This window comes from Dendropsophus ebraccatus, unplaced genomic scaffold (genome assembly GCF_027789765.1).
Source record: "Dendropsophus ebraccatus isolate aDenEbr1 unplaced genomic scaffold, aDenEbr1.pat pat_scaffold_434_ctg1, whole genome shotgun sequence".
In the NCBI taxonomy this organism is placed as follows: domain Eukaryota; kingdom Metazoa; phylum Chordata; class Amphibia; order Anura; family Hylidae; genus Dendropsophus; species Dendropsophus ebraccatus.
Genome location: NW_027210044.1, coordinates 30664 through 50792, shown reverse-complemented (window position 1 = coordinate 50792; position 20129 = coordinate 30664). Strand labels below are relative to the sequence as shown.

General features: G+C 46.7%; 1 protein-coding gene across 1 annotated transcript; it reads left to right on the top strand.

Moving 5' to 3' along the window:
* The first annotated feature begins 8702 nt into the window (after window positions 1-8702).
* LOC138776565 (FMR1-interacting protein NUFIP2-like) lies at window positions 8703-18380 on the top strand. The gene is made up of 4 exons (XM_069956144.1): window positions 8703-9011; window positions 11914-12918; window positions 13938-13970; window positions 17606-18380. Exons 1-4 carry the CDS (start codon window positions 8882-8884, stop codon window positions 17653-17655), a joined length of 1218 nt encoding a protein of 405 aa, XP_069812245.1. The 5' UTR covers window positions 8703-8881; the 3' UTR covers window positions 17656-18380.
* The last annotated feature ends 1749 nt before the right edge of the window (window positions 18381-20129 follow it).

The following is a 20129-nucleotide window of genomic DNA, read 5'->3' as shown; positions in this document are numbered from 1 at the left end:
TTATAGTAGTTATATTCCTGTATATAGGAGCAGAATGATAGTAGTTATATTCCTATATATAGGAGCAGTATTATAGTAGTATATTCCTGTATATAGGGGCAGTATTACAGTAGTTATATTCTTGTATATAAGAGCAGTATTATAGTAGTTATATTCTTGTATATAGGAGCAGTATCATAGTAGTTATATTCCTGTATATAGGGGCAGTATTATAGTAGTTATATTCCTGTATATAGGAGCAGTATTATAGTAGTTATATTCTTGTATATACGAGCAGTATTATAGTAGTTATATTCTTGTATATAGGAGCAGTATTATAGTAGTTATATTCTTGTATATAGGAGCAGTATTATAGTAGTTATATTCTTGTATATAGGAGCAGTATTATAGTAGTTATATTCTTGTATATAAGAGCAGTATTATAGTAGTTATATTCTTGTATATAGGGAGCAGTATTATAGTAGTTATATTCCTGTATATAGGGGGCAGTATAAAAGTAGTTATATTCCTGTATATAGGAGCAGTATTATAGTAGTTATATTCTTGTATATAGGGAGGAGTATTATAGTAGTTATATCCCTTTCCCTTACGTCCCATTGGCATCACAACATATGGGGTAAATTCGCCCCTGCGAGCCCCTGGGACGAAGGAATATTTAATGAAAAAATAACAATTAAATTTTAATCCCCTCCTCCATGAGGTATAAATAGGCTCCACCTCCCCCTAGACCTCAGTCTTTTTTTACTTCGTTGCTGTTAGCCCTAGGGGACTTTGTCCCTCCTCCGTTTTTATGCTTTGTTAACCTGTTGCATTCAGGTTTTCTCTCCAGGTAATGATTGCTGGGATGCCGCTGGAGCCGGTGTCCAGGTAGTATCCTGATATCCTGATACTTGCTTCTGCAGGTCTTAGCTTTTAAGTTTTTCTTACCTAGTGCGTCTTGGAACGCACTCTGCGTGTCACCGGAGCCGCTGGCTTTTCTTCCAGTCACGTTCGACTGTGGAACGCATTGGCGCTGCGTGCGTCTCAGCACTGCGGCATCAGCGTCATGTCACTTCCGGGGGCCGGCAGCGGCGCGCGCTCTCTGCATGCCGTATTAGCTGTGTGTTCAAGGCAGAAGGTAAGCTGTTGCTACCTCTAGGTCTGGCTGTCTTCCTCTGGAAGGATTTTGTGTGGCTCATTTGGATCTAATAGAAAACATCTGAGTGCAAAGTGCTGTGATCTCTCTTCTATATACTTAAAAGTAAGTGTTGCTGCCACCTAGTGTCTCTTTCCTGTATCACTCTAGCCAGGCTAGTGGTTTATATGTATTGTAATACATTGATTATTTGCAGATGTCTGAAATGGAGACCAGTCCTGCTGCTGGCAAAAGACCTTCTAAGGAAGCACTTCATGTGCCCAGTGTGAGACTCCTCTACCTGACGGCTATGGATACCGTAGGAGGATCATTTTTTCCAGATAAGATTCATCCTTTCTTTCATAAAAATATTTATGAATGCCTAAAAATATTTATAATGCCTAAGTACGCTGTCCTTCATGCAGACCTAAACCTATGAGGAGCCTGATGTTCAGGATGTAGTTGTATGGGTCAAGGACTATGTGCAAAAGACTTTAGGGGCTAATAAGAATCGCCGCCCGTGTCCTAATTTAAAGACCAAACGGAGTATTTCTCTCTCTACTCCCAGCCTTTGAGTATATTACTTTATGGCTGTAGGATTATGGTCATTTTCAGTTTTACTGTGATTGATGAAGTTAGGTCATCATCTTCTTCTGAAACCTCTTCTACTTCTGAAGATGAGAAAGAATTATTCAGGGGGTATTTCACAGCTGATAGAATTCACAAGCTCTGCTAGGCTGTGCAAGCTGAAATACACCCTGAGGAAATAGAAGAGGATAGGATTGGTCCTCCTCAAAAAAGCCTAGGGCTTTTTCTGTGGGTAAGACTTCAGTGTCTATGTTACAGGCGGAATGGAAGGAACCGGAAAAGGCTCCGGGTTTGAGCAAGAGGTTTAAGACCTTATATGTTCTCAAGGAAGAACAATGTAAGGACTGGATTGAGCCTCCAAAGGTGGACCCGGCCATAGCCAAACTGTCGAAATGTACTGTGCTGCCTGCGGAGGACGGATCCAACCTTAAGGATCCGATGGATAGAAGGGTGGAGGTAGCCCTCAAGAGATCATATACGGCAGCGGCAGCCCAAGGGGCAGTCTCCATTTCTTCTTTTGAGGTTTCTAGAAGCCTAAGAAGATGGTTGGCCAAGGTCCAGGAAAATTGGAAGGTAGAGCTAGCAGGGACAAGGTCCTTCGCTCCTTAAAAAAGGTCATTATGGCCATTGACTTCCTCTGCGATGATGCATCTCAGGGAACCAGGTTAGCGTAAAAAAACTAGTACGCTCTCAACCGCTGCCGAAGGGCGCTATGGTTAAAACCCTGGGTTGGAGATGCTAACTCCAAAATTCAGCTCTGTAATATGGAGTTCCAGCCAGGTAGGCTGTTTGGCTCTGAGCTGGATAAATTAATGGAGGAATTGTCTGACAAGGAGGGGAAGTCCCTACCATTGTCCTATAAGAGCGGTGATTCCTTTCGCAGAGCAAAATCTCCTCAGCGAGGCAAAGGGAGATACCAGTACAGAGGTTGAGGAAGAAACTATTCCAGAAGAGGTTCCAGGAAGCAGCAGAATAAGGACACCAACAAAAAACCAGACTTCTGACGCAGAAGCTGTCCAGTGGGAACACGTCTGAGTTTGTTTCTCCCTGCCTGGGAAGAATTAAGAAAAGATCACTGGGTGTTAAATATTATTCAAAATGGTTATGTCCTTCATTTATCATCTCTTCCTCCTCCAAGATTTCTTCTGTCAAGAAATCTTAAGCCAGAAAGACACTTAGTCCTAGAGACAGAAATTCTTTACCTCCTTTCCATTGAGGCTCTAGAGGATGTTCCTCTATCAGAGATCGGTCAGGGAGTTTACTCCCCAGTGTTACTAGTGCTGAAGCCATCCGGAAATTGGAGGCTTATTATAGATTTGCGATATCTCAACAGGTGCATCGTAAAGAAGACGTTCCACATGGAGAACATAAGATCGGTAAAATCTATCCTCCAGGAGGGAGATTTTATGGTCACCATAGATCTACCGGATGCATATCTTCATGTACCGATTCTGAAGGCTCACAGGAGAGCCTTTGCCATCCAAATCCAGGGGAAGGTAAGACACTTACAATTCAAAGTCCTTCCATCCGGAATACCTCCGCACCCTTTGTTTTCACATAGGTAGTGTCACCATGATGGTTCGCTTCCGTTTACAGGGGATAAAGTTATCCCTTACCTGGATGATTGGTTGATTATGACTCAGACTCAGGATCTTCTGAGAGTTCAGTTGAACTATGTCCAGGACATACTTCAACAATTAGGTTGGCTTATCAACATAGAGAAATCAGACTTAATTCCTAATTCCTCCTCGTCAGGTATCCATAAGAACATAAATGCGCTTTTTAGGGCTCCTTGCCTCAGCTGCGGACGCGGTGCCATGGGCGTTATGGCACATGAGATTTCTTCAGAGAGAAGCACTAACAGTATGGAACCGAGGACTGAAGGACTTGGATGCGATGATGTTCTATCGACTCAAACAAGACATTCTCTAATGTGGTGGAGACAAGTCAAACATGGAGTTTTATTTTCAGAACCACACTGGATAACCATCACGACGGATGCTTCAGGAACAGGTTGGGGAGCTCATCTGACAGTCATCACGACTGCAGGATCTTGGAGTCAACAGGAATCCGCTCTGCCCTCCAACGTGAGGGAGCTCAGAGCGATTTACCTAGCTCTTCTTCATTTTTCTCCTCCTATTTTACAGAGAGCAGTCAGAATCCGGATGAACGACATGACCTGTGTGGCGTACATAAACAGGGAGGTACCAGATCCCCTTCTCTCCTCAGGGAAGTAGAGAAGATTTTTCTGTTGGGCAGAAACCAGAATAACCAGACTCTCTGCGATTCATATTAATGGTGTCGACAATATATTGGCGGATTGACTGAGTCGAGGCCTGACATTACCGGGGGAATGGTCTCTCTCAAGGAGAGTGTTCATTCAGTTAACCCAGAGGTGGGGGCTTCCTCAGAGAGACCTCATGGCATCAGCAAGCAATGCCAAACTGAGGAATTTCTGTTCCCTTTACAGGGCAGACAATCCCACGGTAGTGGACTCAATGACAATACCATGGACATACCAGCTGGCGTATATCTTTCCTCCCATAGCCATGATTCCCAGAGTTTGATGAAGATCAGCCGTCAGTAATAATAATAACTCCCTTCTGGCCGAAGGGGTCATGGTTCATCCTGCCCATGAATATGAGCAGAGGGGAATTTTGGAGATTACCTCTGCATCCGGATCTAATATTCCAGGGTCAACATCTGTGCAGGAATCTTTCCAGCCTCAGCTTGACAGCTTGGAGACTGAGAGGACCGTATTGGACTCTAGTTTTTCTGAGAAGGTATAGTATACCCTTTCTCACGCTCGTAGTTGCACTACAAATAAATCTTATGCACGGATTTGGAAGATTTTCAAGATTGGTGTGCAAGCAAGAGTATTGATGGACTTAAACCTTCTACTCCACAGTCATTGGAGTTTTTACAGGAAGGCTTCTATAAAGGATTAAAACCTAGTTCCATCAAGGTGCAGATAGCAGCCCTCTCTGCACACCTAAACTCACGTTTCTTTCAGATCTTGGAGGTAAAGAATTTTGTTAAGGCTAGACTAGGCCTAACCTGGTAAAGCAGGTAGACCCATGGGACTTATCCTTTGTGTTGAGACGCCTGTGTCTTCCTCCCTTTAAGCCTTGGGAGGAAGTAGACTTCAAGTTAACATTGAAAGTTTCTCTTTTACTAGCCATTACCTCTGCTAAGAGAGTTGGAGAACTTCAAGCCCTTGGCTCCGCACCTCCATACGTGACTTTTTCCCAAGACAAGGTTATCCTTAGGTTCCTTCCAGGATTCCTGCCTATGGTGGCTTCATTTGCCAACATCAACCAGCCAATAGTATTGCCTGTATTTTCTCCTACTGGATCATCTAAAGAAGACTTGGATCTTTCTTTATTGGACGTATCCAGAGCTATCAAGATCTATCTACATAGAGTAGGTGATTTTCGTAAAGACGAGAATTTCTTTATCTCTTTTGCAGGAAAGAACAAGGGGAGAAAGGCTTCAAAACCTTCAATATCCAGATGGATCTGTGACTCCATTGCCTTATGTTACTCTTCTGCTGATCTGGATCCACCAGAATTTACCAGGGCTCACTCTACTAGAGCTGTGGCCTCCACTTGGGCAGAGCGTGCCGCTGTGCCACTTGAGGACATATGCCAGGCAGCTACCTGGTCGTCTTTGACTACCTTTGTGAGATATTTCAGGCTGGATACTTCTTTCTTGTCAAGAACAACCTTTGCAAGATCTGTTCTTAATGCGGACGTAATAAATAACCCGCCCATTGGGGATAATGCTTGCTAATTCCCCATATGTTGTGATGCCAATGGGACGTAAGGGAAGCTAAAATTATTATGTTAATTTGTTTTCCCTAAGACCCATTGGCATCACAAGACTCCCTCCCTGTGTTTTATGTTTCTTTATAATTAGACTGAGGTCTAGGGGAGGTGGAGCCTATTTATACCTCATGGAGGAGGGGATTAAAATTTAATTGTTATTTTTTCATTAAATATTCCTTCGTCCCAGGGGCTCGCAGGGGCGAATTTACCCCATATGTTGTGATGCCAATGGGTCTTAGGGAAAACAAATTAACATAATAATTTTAGCTTATATAGGGGGCAGTATTATCGTAGTTGTATTCTTGTATATAGAAGCAGTATTATAGTAGTATATTCCTGTATACAGGGGCAGTATTATAGTAGTTATATTCTTGTATATTTAAGCAGTATTATAGTAGTTATAGAATGGTCTATAGGGGGCAGTATTATAGCAGGTATAGTATGGTCTATAGGGAGCAGTATTATAGTAGGTATAGTTTGGTCTATAGGGGACAGCAGTATAGTAGGTATAGTATGGTCTATAGGGGGCAGCAGTATAGTATGGTCTATAGGGGGCAGCAGTATAGAAAGTATAGTATGGTCTATAGGGGGCAGCAGTATAGTAGGTATAGTATGGTCTATATAGGAGCAGTATTATAGTAGGTATAGTATGGTCTATAGGGGGCAGCAGTATAGTAGGTATAGTATGGTCTATATAGGAGCAGTATTATAGTAGGTATAGTATGGTCTATAGGGGGCAGCAGTATAGTAGGTATAGTATGGTCTATAGGGGGCAGCAGTATAGTATGGTCTATAGGGGGCAGCAGTATTATAGTATAGTATGGTATATATAGGAGCAGTATTATAGTATGTATAGTATGGTCTATAGGGGGCAGCAGTATTGTAGGTATAGTATGGTCTATAGGGGACAGCAGTATAGTATGGTCTATAGGGGGCAGCAGTATAGTATGGTCTATAGGGGGCAGCAGTATAGTATGGTCTATAGGGGGCAGCAGTATAGTATTGTCTATAGGGGGGCAGCAGTATAGTATGGTCTATAGGGGGCAGCAGTATAGTATGGTCTATAGGGGGCAGCAGTATAGTATGGTCTATAGGTGGCAGCAGTATAGTAAGTATAGTATGGTCTATAGGGGGCAGCAGTATAGTAGGTATAGTATGGCCTATAGGGGGCAGCAGTATAGTAGGTATAGTATGGTCTATAGGGGGCAGCAGTACAGTATGGTCTATAGGGGGCAGCAGTAAAGTATGGTCTATAGGGGGCAGCAGTATAGTAAGTATAGTATGGTCTATAGGTGGCAGCAGTATAGTAAGTATAGTATGGTCTATAGGGGGCAGCAGTATAGTAGGTATAGTATGGTCTATAGGGGGCAGCAGTATAGTAGGTATAGTATGGTCTATAGGGGGCAGCAGTACAGTATGGTCTATAGGGAGCAGCAGTATTATAGTATAGTATGGTCTATAGGGGGCAGCAGTATAGTATGGTGTATAGGGGGCAGCAGTATAGTATGGTCTATAGGGGGCAGCAGTATAGTAGGTATAGTATGGTCTATAGGGGGCAGCAGTACAGTATGGTCTATAGGGGGCAGCAGTAAAGTATGGTCTATAGGGGGCAGCAGTATAGTATGGTCTATAGGGGACAGCAGTATAGTATGGTCTATAGGGGGCAGCAGTATAGTAAGTATAGTATGGTCTATAGGGGACAGCAGTATAGTAAGTATAGTATGGTCTATAGGTGGCAGCAGTATAGTAAGTATAGTATGGTCTATAGGGGACAGCAGTATAGTATGGTCTATAGGGGGCAGCAGTATAGTATGGTCTATAGGGGACAGCAGTATAGTATGGTCTATAGGGGACAGCAGTATAGTAGGTATAGTATGGTCTATAGGGGACAGCAGTATAGTATGGTCTATAGGGAGCAGTATTATAGTAGGTATAGTTTGGTCTATAGGGGACAGCAGTATAGTAGGTATAGTATGGTCTATAGGGGACAGCAGTATAGTATGGTCTATAGGGGCAGCAGTATAGTAGGTATAGTATGGTCTATAGGGGGCAGCAGTATAGTATGGTCTATAGGGGGCAGCAGTATAGTAGGTATAGTATGGTCTATAGGGGACAGCAGTATAGTATGGTCTATAGGGGCAGCAGTATAGTAGGTATAGTATGGTCTATAGGGGACAGCAGTATAGTATGGTCTATAGGGGGCAGCAGTATAGTATGGTCTATAGGGGCAGCAGTATAGTAGGTATAGTATGGTCTATAGGGGACAGCAGTATAGTATGGTCTATAGGGGCAGCAGTATAGTAGGTATAGTATGGTCTATAGGGGGCAGCAGTATAGTATGGTCTATAGGGGGCAGCAGTATAGTATGGTCTATAGGGGGCAGCAGTACAGTATGGTCTATAGGGGGCAGCAGTATAGTATGGTCTATAGGGGGCAGCAGTATAGTATGGTCTATAGGGGGCAGCAGTATAGTATGGTCTATAGGGGGCAGCAGTACAGTATGGTCTATAGGGGGCAGCAGTACAGTATGGTCTATAGGGGGCAGCAGTATAGTATGGTCTATAGGGGACAGCAGTATAGTATGGTCTATAGGGGACAGCAGTATAGTATGGTCTATAGGGGGCAGCAGTATAGTATGGTCTATAGGGGGCAGCAGTATAGTAAGTATAGTATGGTCTATAAGGGACAGCAGTATAGTAAGTATAGTATGGTCTATAGGGGACAGCAGTACAGTATGGTCTATAGGGGGCAGCAGTATAGTATGGTCTATAGGGGGCAGCAGTATAGTATGGTCTATAGGGGGGCAGCAGTATAGTATGGTCTATAGGGGGCAGCAGTATAGTAAGTATAGTATGGTCTATAGGGGGCAGCAGTATAGTATGGTCTATAGGGGGCAGCAGTATAGTATGGTCTATAGGGGACAGCAGTATAATATGGTCTATAGGGGGCAGCAGTATAGTATGGTCTATAGGGGACAGCAGTATAGTATGGTCTATAGGGGGCAGCAGTATAGTACCGGTTCCCTTCCTTGTAATGCTGTGAGGTGTATTTTTAGCTTTTTCACATATTGCGTCAGAAATCTTTCCACCAACAATATGGCGGCGCTCGCTCTCGGCGACATACGTAATAGACGCGTCGCACGTGTCCCCCGGCCTCCCCCAGCACGTAACCCCGCCCCGCTAAGCTCCTCCCCCGGGCCGGAGCGGGCGGCCTCTGTCTCTTCCTGCTGCCGCCGCCTGTGTGGGTGAGGTTATTCGTGTCCCGGCCGCTCCTCTCCCGGTTTGTCCTCCGTTCTCTCCGCCTTCTCCGTTGATCAGGTCCGTTTCCTCCGTCGCCCCGCACCCTGATTATTATGCACAAGGAGCACCTGGCCCAGGATGAGAACAGTAACCCGCGGGAGGGCCCAGTGAGCCGGAGGAAGGAGAGGCTGAGCCCCGGCGAGCACGACATGAACCAGCTCAACCGCAGCCGCCCCAAGACAGGTAGGAGCGCGGGACCGGGAGGTATATACTGGATATACACGGTGCGGGGGGAGGATGGCCGCAGGGGGCGCTGCACTCCGCTCCGGCCGCCGCCGCAGGGCATGCTGGGGGATGTAGTTTCCCTACAGGTCAGGGAGCAGCGCCATAGATAGGGACGGGGCAGTGTGTGGTGTGCGAGGAGGAAGTAGTGGGGGAGGGGGAGTATATACACAGGCCTGGGGGGGAGAGGGCCGTATGTGTATATATATATATATAATTAGTGTGTGTGTGGAGAGCTTAGGGGAGAATATATAGGAGAGGGAGCAGTATATATGCCATGTGCTTTCCTTATAGAGGATGCAACTGTTTGGGAAACTCTGGATGTTCAATATATATGTATACATGGTACAGGGCCTAAGGGGTTATATATATATATATATATATATATATATATATATATATATATATCACGCATGATGCCCTATGGGGGACTATATATATACACACACACACTATGGGGGACTACATATATATATATATATATATATATATATATATATAGTCCCCCATAGTGTGTGTGTATATATATAGTCCCCCAACAGTGTATATATATATATAGACACACACACACACACTATGGGGATCTATATATATACCACACACTGCCCTGTTGGGGGACTATATATAATATGTGCACACACACTATGGGGGACTATGTATAATATATATATATATATATATATATACACACACACACTGCCCTATTGGGGGGTCTATCACTATATATATATATATATATATATATATATATATATATATATATATATATATATATATATATATAGTATCTCTAGCATGCTGGGGGGCTCTGTATACATTATATACCAGGATGTGATTATATACACGGGGGAGTCTCCTGTGATCTCCCGGGGGTCCCGCTCTTGCCCTCAGTTACAGGTGTGTGGGGGTGGGGGTTTGCGCGGGTTTTTGTTATGGTGGCTGAGGGCACTGAGGGGTTAACGTCTGCCCCTCCCCCGCCAGCCTCCGGAGGGGTCACTTTCCATCTCTATAGCGGTCTCCTCTTGGGGCCCCGTGAGGTGCTGGTGGCTGCCGCTTCCTCCTTCCTGTGTGCAGGGTGTGTGTACGGGGTTATATAATGTACCGGGGGTTACATATAACCACAGCCAGTTACAGGGTCTCATAAGGTGATCAGAGGGGTCCCGTCCATTCACTGTCAGCAAGTGGAGACCCTGAAAAGTGAGGAGGGACAGGCCATAGGCCGGATCCACATGGCAGTCACATGTCCGGGCTCCGGCTGTGCTACTCTTTAAGTGAGGAGGATAGAGGGGATCTGTGATTCCAGACTCTCTTACTTCCAGTCATCTCTCTCATCTCACTCTGGTTGGCTGTCTCTCTCTCCAACCCCCTCAGCTGTCTGTCTCCCTTTTTCTTACCCCCATTGATTGGGTTCCTCATAGTCACACTCTTCTCTCTCCTGTTGGTTGGAGTCTCTCCCTTCTCTCTCTCCTGTTGGTTGGAGTCTCTCCCTTCTCTCTCTCCCGTTGGTTGGGGTCTTTCTTCTCTCTCTCGCTCCCGTTGGTTGGGGTCTCTCTCTTCTCTCTCATTGGTTGGTGTCTCTATACTCACTTTCTCTCTCTCTCTCCCGTTGGTTGGGGTCTCCATTCTCTCTCTCTCTCTCTCCCGTTGGTTGGGGTCTCCATTCTCTCTCTCTCTCCCGTTGGTTGGGGTCTCCATTTTCTCTCTCTTTCGTTGGTTGGGGTCTCTTCTCTCTCGTTGGTTAGGGTCTCTATACTCACTATCTTCTCTCTCTATCTTCCTCTCCTGTTGGTTGGGGGGTCTCTCCCCCCGTTGGTTGGTGTCTCTATACTCACTCTCTTCTCTCTCTCGTTGGTTGGGATCTCTATACTCACTCTTTCTCTCTCTCTCTCCCTCCCATTGGTTGGGGTCTCCATACTCTTTCTCGTTGGTTGGGGTCTCTTCTCTCTCTTTCCCGTTGGTTGGGGTCTCTATACTCACTATCTTCTCTCTCTATCTTCCTCTCCTGTTGGTTGGGGGGTCTCTCCCCCCGTTGGTTGGTGTCTCTATACTCACTCTCTTCTCTCTCCTCTCTCTCGTTGGTTGGGATCTCTATACTCACTCTTTCTCTCTCTCTCCCTCCCATTGGTTGGGGTCTCCATACTCTCTCTTTCTCGTTGGTTGGGGTCTCTTCTCTCTCTTTCCCGTTGGTTGGTGTCTCTATACTCACTCTCTTCCCTCTCTCGTGTTGGTTGGGGTCTCTATACTCACTTTCTCTCTCTGTCTCTCTCCCGTTGGTTGGGGTCTCTATACTCACTCTTTGTCTTGTTGGTTGGGGGTCTTTATACTCACTTTCTCTTTCTGGTTGGTTGGGGTCTCTATACTCACTCCCTCCCTCTCTTGTTGGTTGGGGTCTCTATACTCTTTCTCTCTCTCTCTCGTTGGTTGGGGTCTCTTCTCTCTCTTTCCCGTTGGTTGGGGTCTCTATACTCTCTCTCGTTGGTTAGGGTCTTTATACTCACTATCTTCTCTCTCTCTCCCGTTGCTTGGGGGGTCTCTCTCACCCCCCGTTGGTTGGGGGTCTTTATACTCTTTCTCTTGTTGGTTGGGGGTCTTTATACTCACTTTCTCTTGTTGGTTAGGGGTCTTTATACTCACTCCCTCCCTCTCCCGTTGGTTGGGGTCTCTATACTCTTTCTCTCTCTCTCCCCTGTTGGTTGGGGTCTCTCTATTCTTTCCCATTGGTTGGGGTCTCTATACTCACTCTTTCTCTCTCTCTCTCTCTCTCGTTGGTCGGGGTCTCTCTCTATCTCTCCCGTTGGTTGGGGTCTCTCTCTTCTCTCTCCTATTGGTTGGACTCTCTATACTCACTCTCTTCTCTCTCCAGGATCCTGGGACTCTAACGGATACGGTCCAGAGATTGAGGCTCTCGCCAGCCGCCCCGAGGACAGCGTCCCCCTCAGTCCCTCCAACTCCCTGAACCTGCGTCACCTTCGAGGGTGTGAGAAGGACTCCAGCCGAGGGCTCCAGAGACCCCCGCCATCCCAGTACCACCCCAACTACTACCCCACACACCACCACCACCACCACCGCACCTCCTACACCGGACACCGCAAAGGCTATTGGGACTATGAGAGCCAATACCGGGATGGTAAACGTAAAGCCTGGGTGCCCCGACCCGGAGGTGGGCCCCACACCCAGCGCCCCCGCAACCGCGAAGCCTTAACCTCCACAGAGACCCCGTGTGCGGATATGAGGCCCGAGCAGACGGTGGTGGCGGCGGGGGATAAGAGCAGGAGCGTGTCACGCCAGCCCTCCCCCCCGGCAGAGAAGGAGCCGGCCGCCGACTGGCTGCTCTTCAAGCCCCTGCCCGTCTTTCCTGTTGACAGCAGCAGCGCCAGAACGCTGCCCAAAATCAGCTACGCCAGCAAAGTGAAAGAGAACCTGGATGGCAAAGGACTGGTGCCCAGCTCTGCCCTCCGCACCTCCACCACCCTCCCCAACTGCCTGCTGAATGCTGCACAGAGCGGAGCTGCCAGTGACAGCACCGCCGCCCCCCACTCCCTCTCCTCCTCCTCCTGCTCCTCCCTCTCCTCCTCCTCACCACCCTCCCCTGTCAGCCAGGAAAACCTGGGCGCCATTTTCCAGAATGAGTGGGGGCTGTCCTTTATCAACGAACCAGGGGCCGGGCAGGCAGCACCGGCCCAGGCCAGGGAGTCTGAGGAGGGGGTCCCTGGTGGGGTGGAAGGTGGTGGCGGCGGGGACCAGGCCTCTCCGGTGACGGCTCTGGTGCGTCTGTCTCACGGCTTCTACATAGAAGGAGCTGATCCTGAGGTCAACGCCATGGAGAATCCAAGGGACTGGGAAACCATGGTTTCCTTTAGCCTGCAAGGTGAGTAGTGTGCACCCAGCTCTGCTACATAGTGTGTAACACCATGGCCCTCTGTGGAGGAAGCCTTTTATTCATAACATTCCTTAAAGGGGTTGTCCACCAACATTTCTTTTCATCGCAATTAACTGGTCCCAGAAAGTGCCAGAGATTTGTAATTTACTTCTCTTAAAAAGTCTTCAGTCTTTCCCTACTTATCAGCTGCTGTATATCCTGCAGGAAGTGGTGTATTCTCTCCAGTGTGACACTGTGCTCTCTGCTGCCACCTCTGTCCATGTCAGGAACTGTCCAGAGCAGGAGAGGTTTTCTATGGGGATTTGCTGCTGCTCTGGACAGTTCCTGACATGGACAGAGATGGCAGCAGAGAGCACTGTGGCAGACTGGAGAGAACACACCACTTCCAGCAGGACATACAGCAGCTGATAAGTATTGAATGACTGGAGATATTAATTAGTTGAAGTAAATTACAAATCTGTATAATTTTCTGACACCAGTTGATTTAAAAGAAAAACATTTTGGTGAACAGCTCTGGATGGCGAGACCAGTGTGATTGTGTGCCCAGTTGGTGGCGCCAGATCAGTCAGCCAGCCGCTGCTCTCCGGGGTACAACTATACTATGGAGCAGTGATCCCCAACCTGTCTCACCTCCAACTGCAAAGCTACAACCCCCAACGTGCTCTGTCAGCGTTCCGCTGCAAAAACAGCTCCCTCCAGCTGTCAGGGCATGATGGGACTTGTAGTTTTGCAATAGGTTGGGGAGTAGAACACTATCTTGGAGACATTAGGGTTTTCCTTTAGTTCTGTAGTTGAGTTTACATTTGGGTAATCGGGTTGACTACCAAGATGGCCGCCATCTCTCTCTCTCTCTCTCTGATATATATGTCTCCTTACAGCTGAGGGTTTGTTACAGTTGTGTACAGTGAGCAGCAGCCCTGTGTCCCGTCTCGCAGGGTGTTTGTTACTTTGTGTCCTGGTTTATGCTTCCAGTTATTTATCATGGTCTTTGCTTTCTTGTTTTGCAGAATGGAATCGTGTGTGGAGCTTGCACAAGAAAGGTGAGAGAAGCGGAGACGCTGCCCCCGACAGACAACTAGCTGAATGTCCCCCTCCGCTCCTATAGTTATACAGCTGAGCTGGTACCATCTATAAGGTGTCTCCTATCCCCTATAGTTACCCTGTATACAGCTGAGCTGGTACCATCTATAAGGTGTCTCCTATCCCCTATAGTTACTCTGTATACAGCTGAGCTGGTACCATCTACAAGCTCACCTATGCCCTATAAGTTACCCTGTATACAGCTGAGCTGGTACCATCTATAAGGTGTCTCCTATCCCCTATAGTTAGCCTGTATACAGCTGAGCTGGTACTGTCTATAAGGTGTCTCCTATCCACTATAGTTAGCCTGTATACAGCTAAGCTGGTACCATCTATAAGGTGTCTCCTATCCCCTATAGTTACCCTGTATACAGCTGAGCTGGTACCATCTATAAGGTGTCTCCTATCCCCTATAGTTACCCTGTATACAGCAGAGCTGGTACCATCTATAAGGTGCCTCCTATCCCCTATAGTTACCCTGTATACAGCTGAGCTGGTACCATCTATAAGGTGTCTCCTATCCACTATAGTTAGCCTGTATACAGCTAAGCTGGTACCATCTATAAGGTGTCTCCTATCCCCTATAGTTACCCTGTATACAGCTGAGCTGGTACCATCTATAAGGTGTCTCCTATCCCCTATAGTTACCCTGTATACAGCTGAGCTGGTACCATCTATAAGGTGTCTCCTATCCCCTATAGTTACCCTGTATACAGCTGAGCTGGTACCATCTATAAGGTGTCTCCTATCCCCTATAGTTACCCTGTATACAGCTAAGCTGGGACCATCTATAAGGTGTCTCCTATCCCCTATAGTTACCCTGTATACAGCTGAGCTGGTACCATCTATAAGGTGTCTATCCCCTATAGTTACCCTGTATACAGCTGAGCTGGTACCTTCTATAAGGTGTCTCCTATCCCCTATAGTTACCCTGTATACAGCTGAGCTGGTACCATCTATAAGGTGTCTATCCCCTATAGTTACCCTGTATACAGCTGAGCTGGTACCATCTATAAGGAGTCTCCTATCCCCTATAGTTACTCTGTATACAGCTGAGCTGGTACCATCTACAAGCTCACCTATGCCCTATAAGTTACCCTGTATACAGCTGAGCTGGTACCATCTATAAGGTGTCTCCTATCCCCTATAGTTAGCCTGTATACAGCTGAGCTGGTACCGTCTATAAGGTGTCTCCTATCCCCTATAGTTACCCTGTATACAGCTAAGCTGGTACCATCTATAAGGTGTCTCCTATCCCCTATAGTTACCCTGTATACAGCTGAGCTGGTACCATCTATAAGGTGCCTCCTATCCCCTATAGTTACCCTGTATACAGCTGAGCTGGTACCATCTATAAGGTGTCTCCTATCCCCTATAGTTACCCTGTATACAGCTAAGCTGGGACCATCTATAAGGTGTCTCCTATCCCCTATAGTTACCCTGTATACAGCTGAGCTGGTACCTTCTATAAGGTGTCTCCTATCCCCTATAGTTACCCTGTATACAGCTGAGCTGGTACCATCTATAAGGTGTCTATCCCCTATAGTTACCCTGTATACAGCTGAGCTGGTACCTTCTATAAGGTGTCTCCTATCCCCTATAGTTACCCTGTATACAGCTGAGCTGGTACCATCTATAAGGTGTCTATCCCCTATAGTTACCCTGTATACAGCTGAGCTGGTACCATCTATAAGGTGTCTATCCCCTATAGTTACCCTGTATACAGCTGAGCTGGTACCATCTATAAGGTGTCTCCTATCCACTATAGTTACCCTGTATACAGCTGAGCTGGTACCATCTATAAGGTGTCTCCTATCCCCTATAGTTACCCTGTATACAGCTAAGCTGGGACCATCTATAAGGTGTCTCCTATCCCCTATAGTTACCCTGTATACAGCTGAGCTGGTACCATCTATAAGGTGTCTATCCCCTATAGTTACCCTGTATACAGCTGAGCTGGTACCTTCTATAAGATGTCTCCCCATCTGCTCCTGTGGTTACCCTGTATACAGCTGAGCTGGTACCGTCTATAAGGTGTCTCCTATCCCCTATAGTTACCCTGTATACAGCTGAGCTGGTACCGTCTATAAGGTGTCTCCTATCCCCTATAGTTACCCTGTATACAGCTGAGCTGGTACCATCTATAAGGTGTCTCCTATCCCCTATAGTTACCCTGTATACAGCTGAGCTGGTACCATCTATAAGGTGTCTCCTATCCCCTATAGTTACCCTGTATACAGCTGAGCTGGTACCATCTATAAGGTGTCTCCTATCCCCTATAGTTACCCTGTATACAGCTGAGCTGCTACCATCTATAAGGTGTCTCCCCATCTGCTCCTGTAGTTACCCTGTATACAGGTAATCACATCTACATTTATAAGGTGTCTCCCTCCTTACTACCCCCTCACCAGGAGGCGGCGGCCCCCTCTCACTTTCGGGTTAAAAGAAACTTTTGGCTCAATATGCGCAAAAGGAAATGAAGGTGTGCTGTGTGCAGGTAGTTCTTAGCATATGTATCCAGGGGAGAGCCGGCCGCCTGCTGCTGATCACAGTCCTGTTTAGCATCTCTAAGAGTCTTTGATGTGAGACTGGGTGCAGCCGGTGGATGTTGTGCAGCCGTCTCCATGACTATAATATACCCAGATTCATTACCCATGTCTACCTCAATGTGAGCGCCTGCATTGTGTGACCTCAAGAGGCTGAAACCTGTAAAGTCTACCTGTCACAAAAGCTTTTTTTTTATTCCAATTTTTTTTTTTTAGTTTTGTGTGTTAAATCAGTGTTATACATCCGGCCACTAGCTGTCTCCCTTCCGGGCTCCATGCTCCCTCCCCATCCGGCCACTAGCTGTCTCCCTTCCGTGCTCCATGCTCCCTCCCCATCCGGCCACTAGGTGTCTCCCTTCCGGGCTCCATGCTCCCTACCTGACGATATTTGGTCTTTTCTCTGTTCAGAAAGCGAGACCAAACACAAGAGGTCCCCATCCTTTGTGCAAACACAAGGAAAGACGCCTGTCCATCATGCAGGTTGTAGGTCAACTGAGGGCAATAACTGAGGCTAAATATATTACCAGCTCTGCAGCTTACCAGGACACAATGCTCTTTGTTATGTAACTGTTCAGTCACTATAATGTTGCTGTAAGGTGTAAGGTTTTGGTGCTGTGTGACAGGAGAGCTGACCATGCAATGCAAGCACCCCCAGGATTCTCTGCTACTGTATATGGATGCGAGCAGTGAAGACTTGGCTTGGGTATTGATTGACAGCCATTCCTGAGTATGCATGGAGTGCGTACTGGAACTTCCTGTGTTTGGTCTTTTTTTTTTTTTTTTTTTTTTTTAACAGGGAAAAGACCAAATATTGGCACTGAGGGCCAATAGCAATGTATTTAACCATACAGGGTTTAATTTCCCAGTGTAAAGGTAGGGTGTAGGGCTCCGGAGCTACAGCTTCCAGTATCCCTGGACAGCCATGCTGGGAGTTGTAGTTTTGCAGCACCCGGAGAGCCATTGATGTAGATGGAGGCACTGTAGGAATTTTTTGAATTCCTCTTTTACGTGTTCCAGGATCTGACCACCTCCTCCTCCTTCTTTTGCAGATCCCTCCCGTGTAGTCGTATATGCAGAAACCATGGACGGAAAAGGCTAACCCCACCGGACCAGCAAGAGGAGCCCCCCCGTCTCCTGAGCGAGGCCCGTCCCTCCGACCCCACACCCCACCTCCCCACCCAACACTCAGTCCGCAGAGCGGCACCCAAGACGCGCCACAGAGACCGTGCCCCATGAGAGACTGCGCCCCACGAGAGACTGCTTTACACCCCCGCACAGGAAGGGGTTAAGGTGGCATTTCCTGGAGAATCGTTTTTCGTTTTATTTTCCCCTCTTGTGTTGCCCCCCTGGGCGGAGAGTCCTGGATCTTCTCACAGAAGGGGGGGGCCCGATTGCCTCCTGCGTTCTGGCGCCCACGTGTGTGGATGAGTGGCCTCAGCCGCCCGGACTGGCGCTGCTTCCTCCTCCTCTTCTCCTCGGACTCGGCTCTTCCTTTCTGACCTTAGTTTCTTTGCTCTCTTGTTTTGGCTCCGGGTGGTAAGAGATGAGGCGCCTCCCCTGCGGGATCACTGTGCAGCGCCGCCTCCTCACACCGCCAGGCTTCTCCGGCACGGACATCCCCCCCCCTCTTTTGTGGTCTTTTTTTTTTTTTTTTCTTTTTTTTTTTTTTTAGGACTCGCTAAGCACCTTTCTTTTAAAAAAGTTTTCTGCATCTTATTTTAACCCTTTTCACGCTAAGTTGTGGCTGAGGCACCAAAACCCAAACTGGCGATTGGTTGAAGGCCAGACCTGGGCGATATTGTCATTAAAATCAGTTTTATTACCCTCCTGCCTGCTGGATTCCGGGTTATTCCTCATGGTGGGATAGAAGTCATAGATGGCGATCAGAGCCCTGTCCTCTATGGGTCCTAATACACGGCCGATGTGTAATGTGAACGAGCGCCAATCTGGCAGATTACCGAGCAGGTTACACAGCCAGACTATCGTGCAACAAGGGCTGTATAGATATATACATATATATATATATGTATATGTATGTGTGTGTTTGTATGTGAAGATATAGTTCTGTGTGTGTGTGTGTATATATATATATATATATATATATATATATATATATATATATATATATATAAAATGTGTATGTCTGTATGTCTGTGCAGCAAGGGGTGTGTGTAATAGTGTAATATAAAAAAAAACTATATATATATATATATAATATATTTATTTACACACACACACACACCCTTGCTGCATGGACATTGCTATTTGTGTAGATAGATAGATAGGGGCATGGCCAGATATTGATATACTTTATTATTTTTTCTCCCAGCAGTCAGTTGTGCTTCACTATTACACGTAGTATTTAGCGGCCGGTGATTTTTAGGTCAGAACCTAAAGACACAATCAGCCAATCGTTTTCTTTATTACACGTAGCGATGATCTGCTGAATCGGCCTGATTTGGCAGATTATCGCTCCATGGGGCCCTGATACAGAGCTCCCCAGCCTGGACAGATGCCCCACTCCGGCCATCACCACTAGGGGGAGCACTGCATTCTATGAGGTCGCAGGATACATTGTTTGAAGTCAATGTCCCCTAGTGACGGACACTTTGGGGGAGATTTATCTGACATATTGAAGCTAAAGCCAGAAACTATAGACTATATAGAATATAAACAGAGAACAGGTCATAAGGGAAAGACTGAGATTTCTCCTCTTCTCATATCAGTTCCTGGCTTTGACTTCAGAAATCTGTCAGATAAATCTGTGTGTAAGGGCACCAGTAGTTAAACAATTACATCCCACCTCTCTCTGCTGTGACAGCAAAAGAGGCATGCTGGGAGTTGTAGTTTGCTGTAGAGTTAGAGAACACTGATCTAAACCCCTGAAGGGGACGGATCACTTTGCAGCAGGTTAGATGGAGTATCTGATCGGTGGGGTCTGATGGGCGGGACCTTATGAGGACAAGGGTCGCTGCTGGTTACCGCCACATCAAGCCTATACGGCTATACCGCGTACTTTGGAAACCCCACAGTGCCTGGAGAGGCTGTCTGTCATCCAGGACGCCTGTTCTTCTGATCAGTCACAGCACTTTCCCACTGATCAGATACTTGGACTATGGTTCACACACTTAGGTTTGCTTCAAACATACCGTATCGCAGCAGATTTGTGGATTTAATGCTGTGTTTATTCATTTAGTCACATCTGCTGCAGATCCGCTGCGATACGTTATGTGTGCAGCTACCCTAAGGGGGAGATTTATCAAAACTGGCTCAGCTGCCCCCGGCAACCAATCAGATCCCACCTTTCATTCCTCACATACTTTGAAAAATGAAAGGTGGGATCTGATTGGTTGCTAGGGGCAAATAAGACAATTGTACTTACCAGTTTGATAAATCCCCCCCCTAAGCGTCTCTCATAGGTAAATTCCTTGAAGTGTCACTGTTATAACAAAGCCTTTGATGTGTCATTGGTGTTGATGGGTCCAGGTGTGCATGTTCGAACCCTGACCAAACGTGAGGGCGAGCCAAGAGAGGTCCGTCTTATGATGATGGAGTAGCGGACACTGCACACTG

What these genes read in the sequence shown, in the direction of transcription:
- LOC138776565 (XM_069956144.1), top strand. Translation starts at nt 8,882, where the DNA reads ATGCACAAGGAGCACCTGGCCCAGGATGAGAACAGTAACCCGCGGGAG. An exon ending in GGTTTCCTTTAGCCTGCAAG is followed by an intron (nt 12,919 to 13,937) that starts GTGAGTAGTGTG and finishes CTTGTTTTGCAG; the next exon opens with AATGGAATCGTGTGTGGAGC. An exon ending in GTGGAGCTTGCACAAGAAAG is followed by an intron (nt 13,971 to 17,605) that starts GTGAGAGAAGCG and finishes CTTCTTTTGCAG; the next exon opens with ATCCCTCCCGTGTAGTCGTA.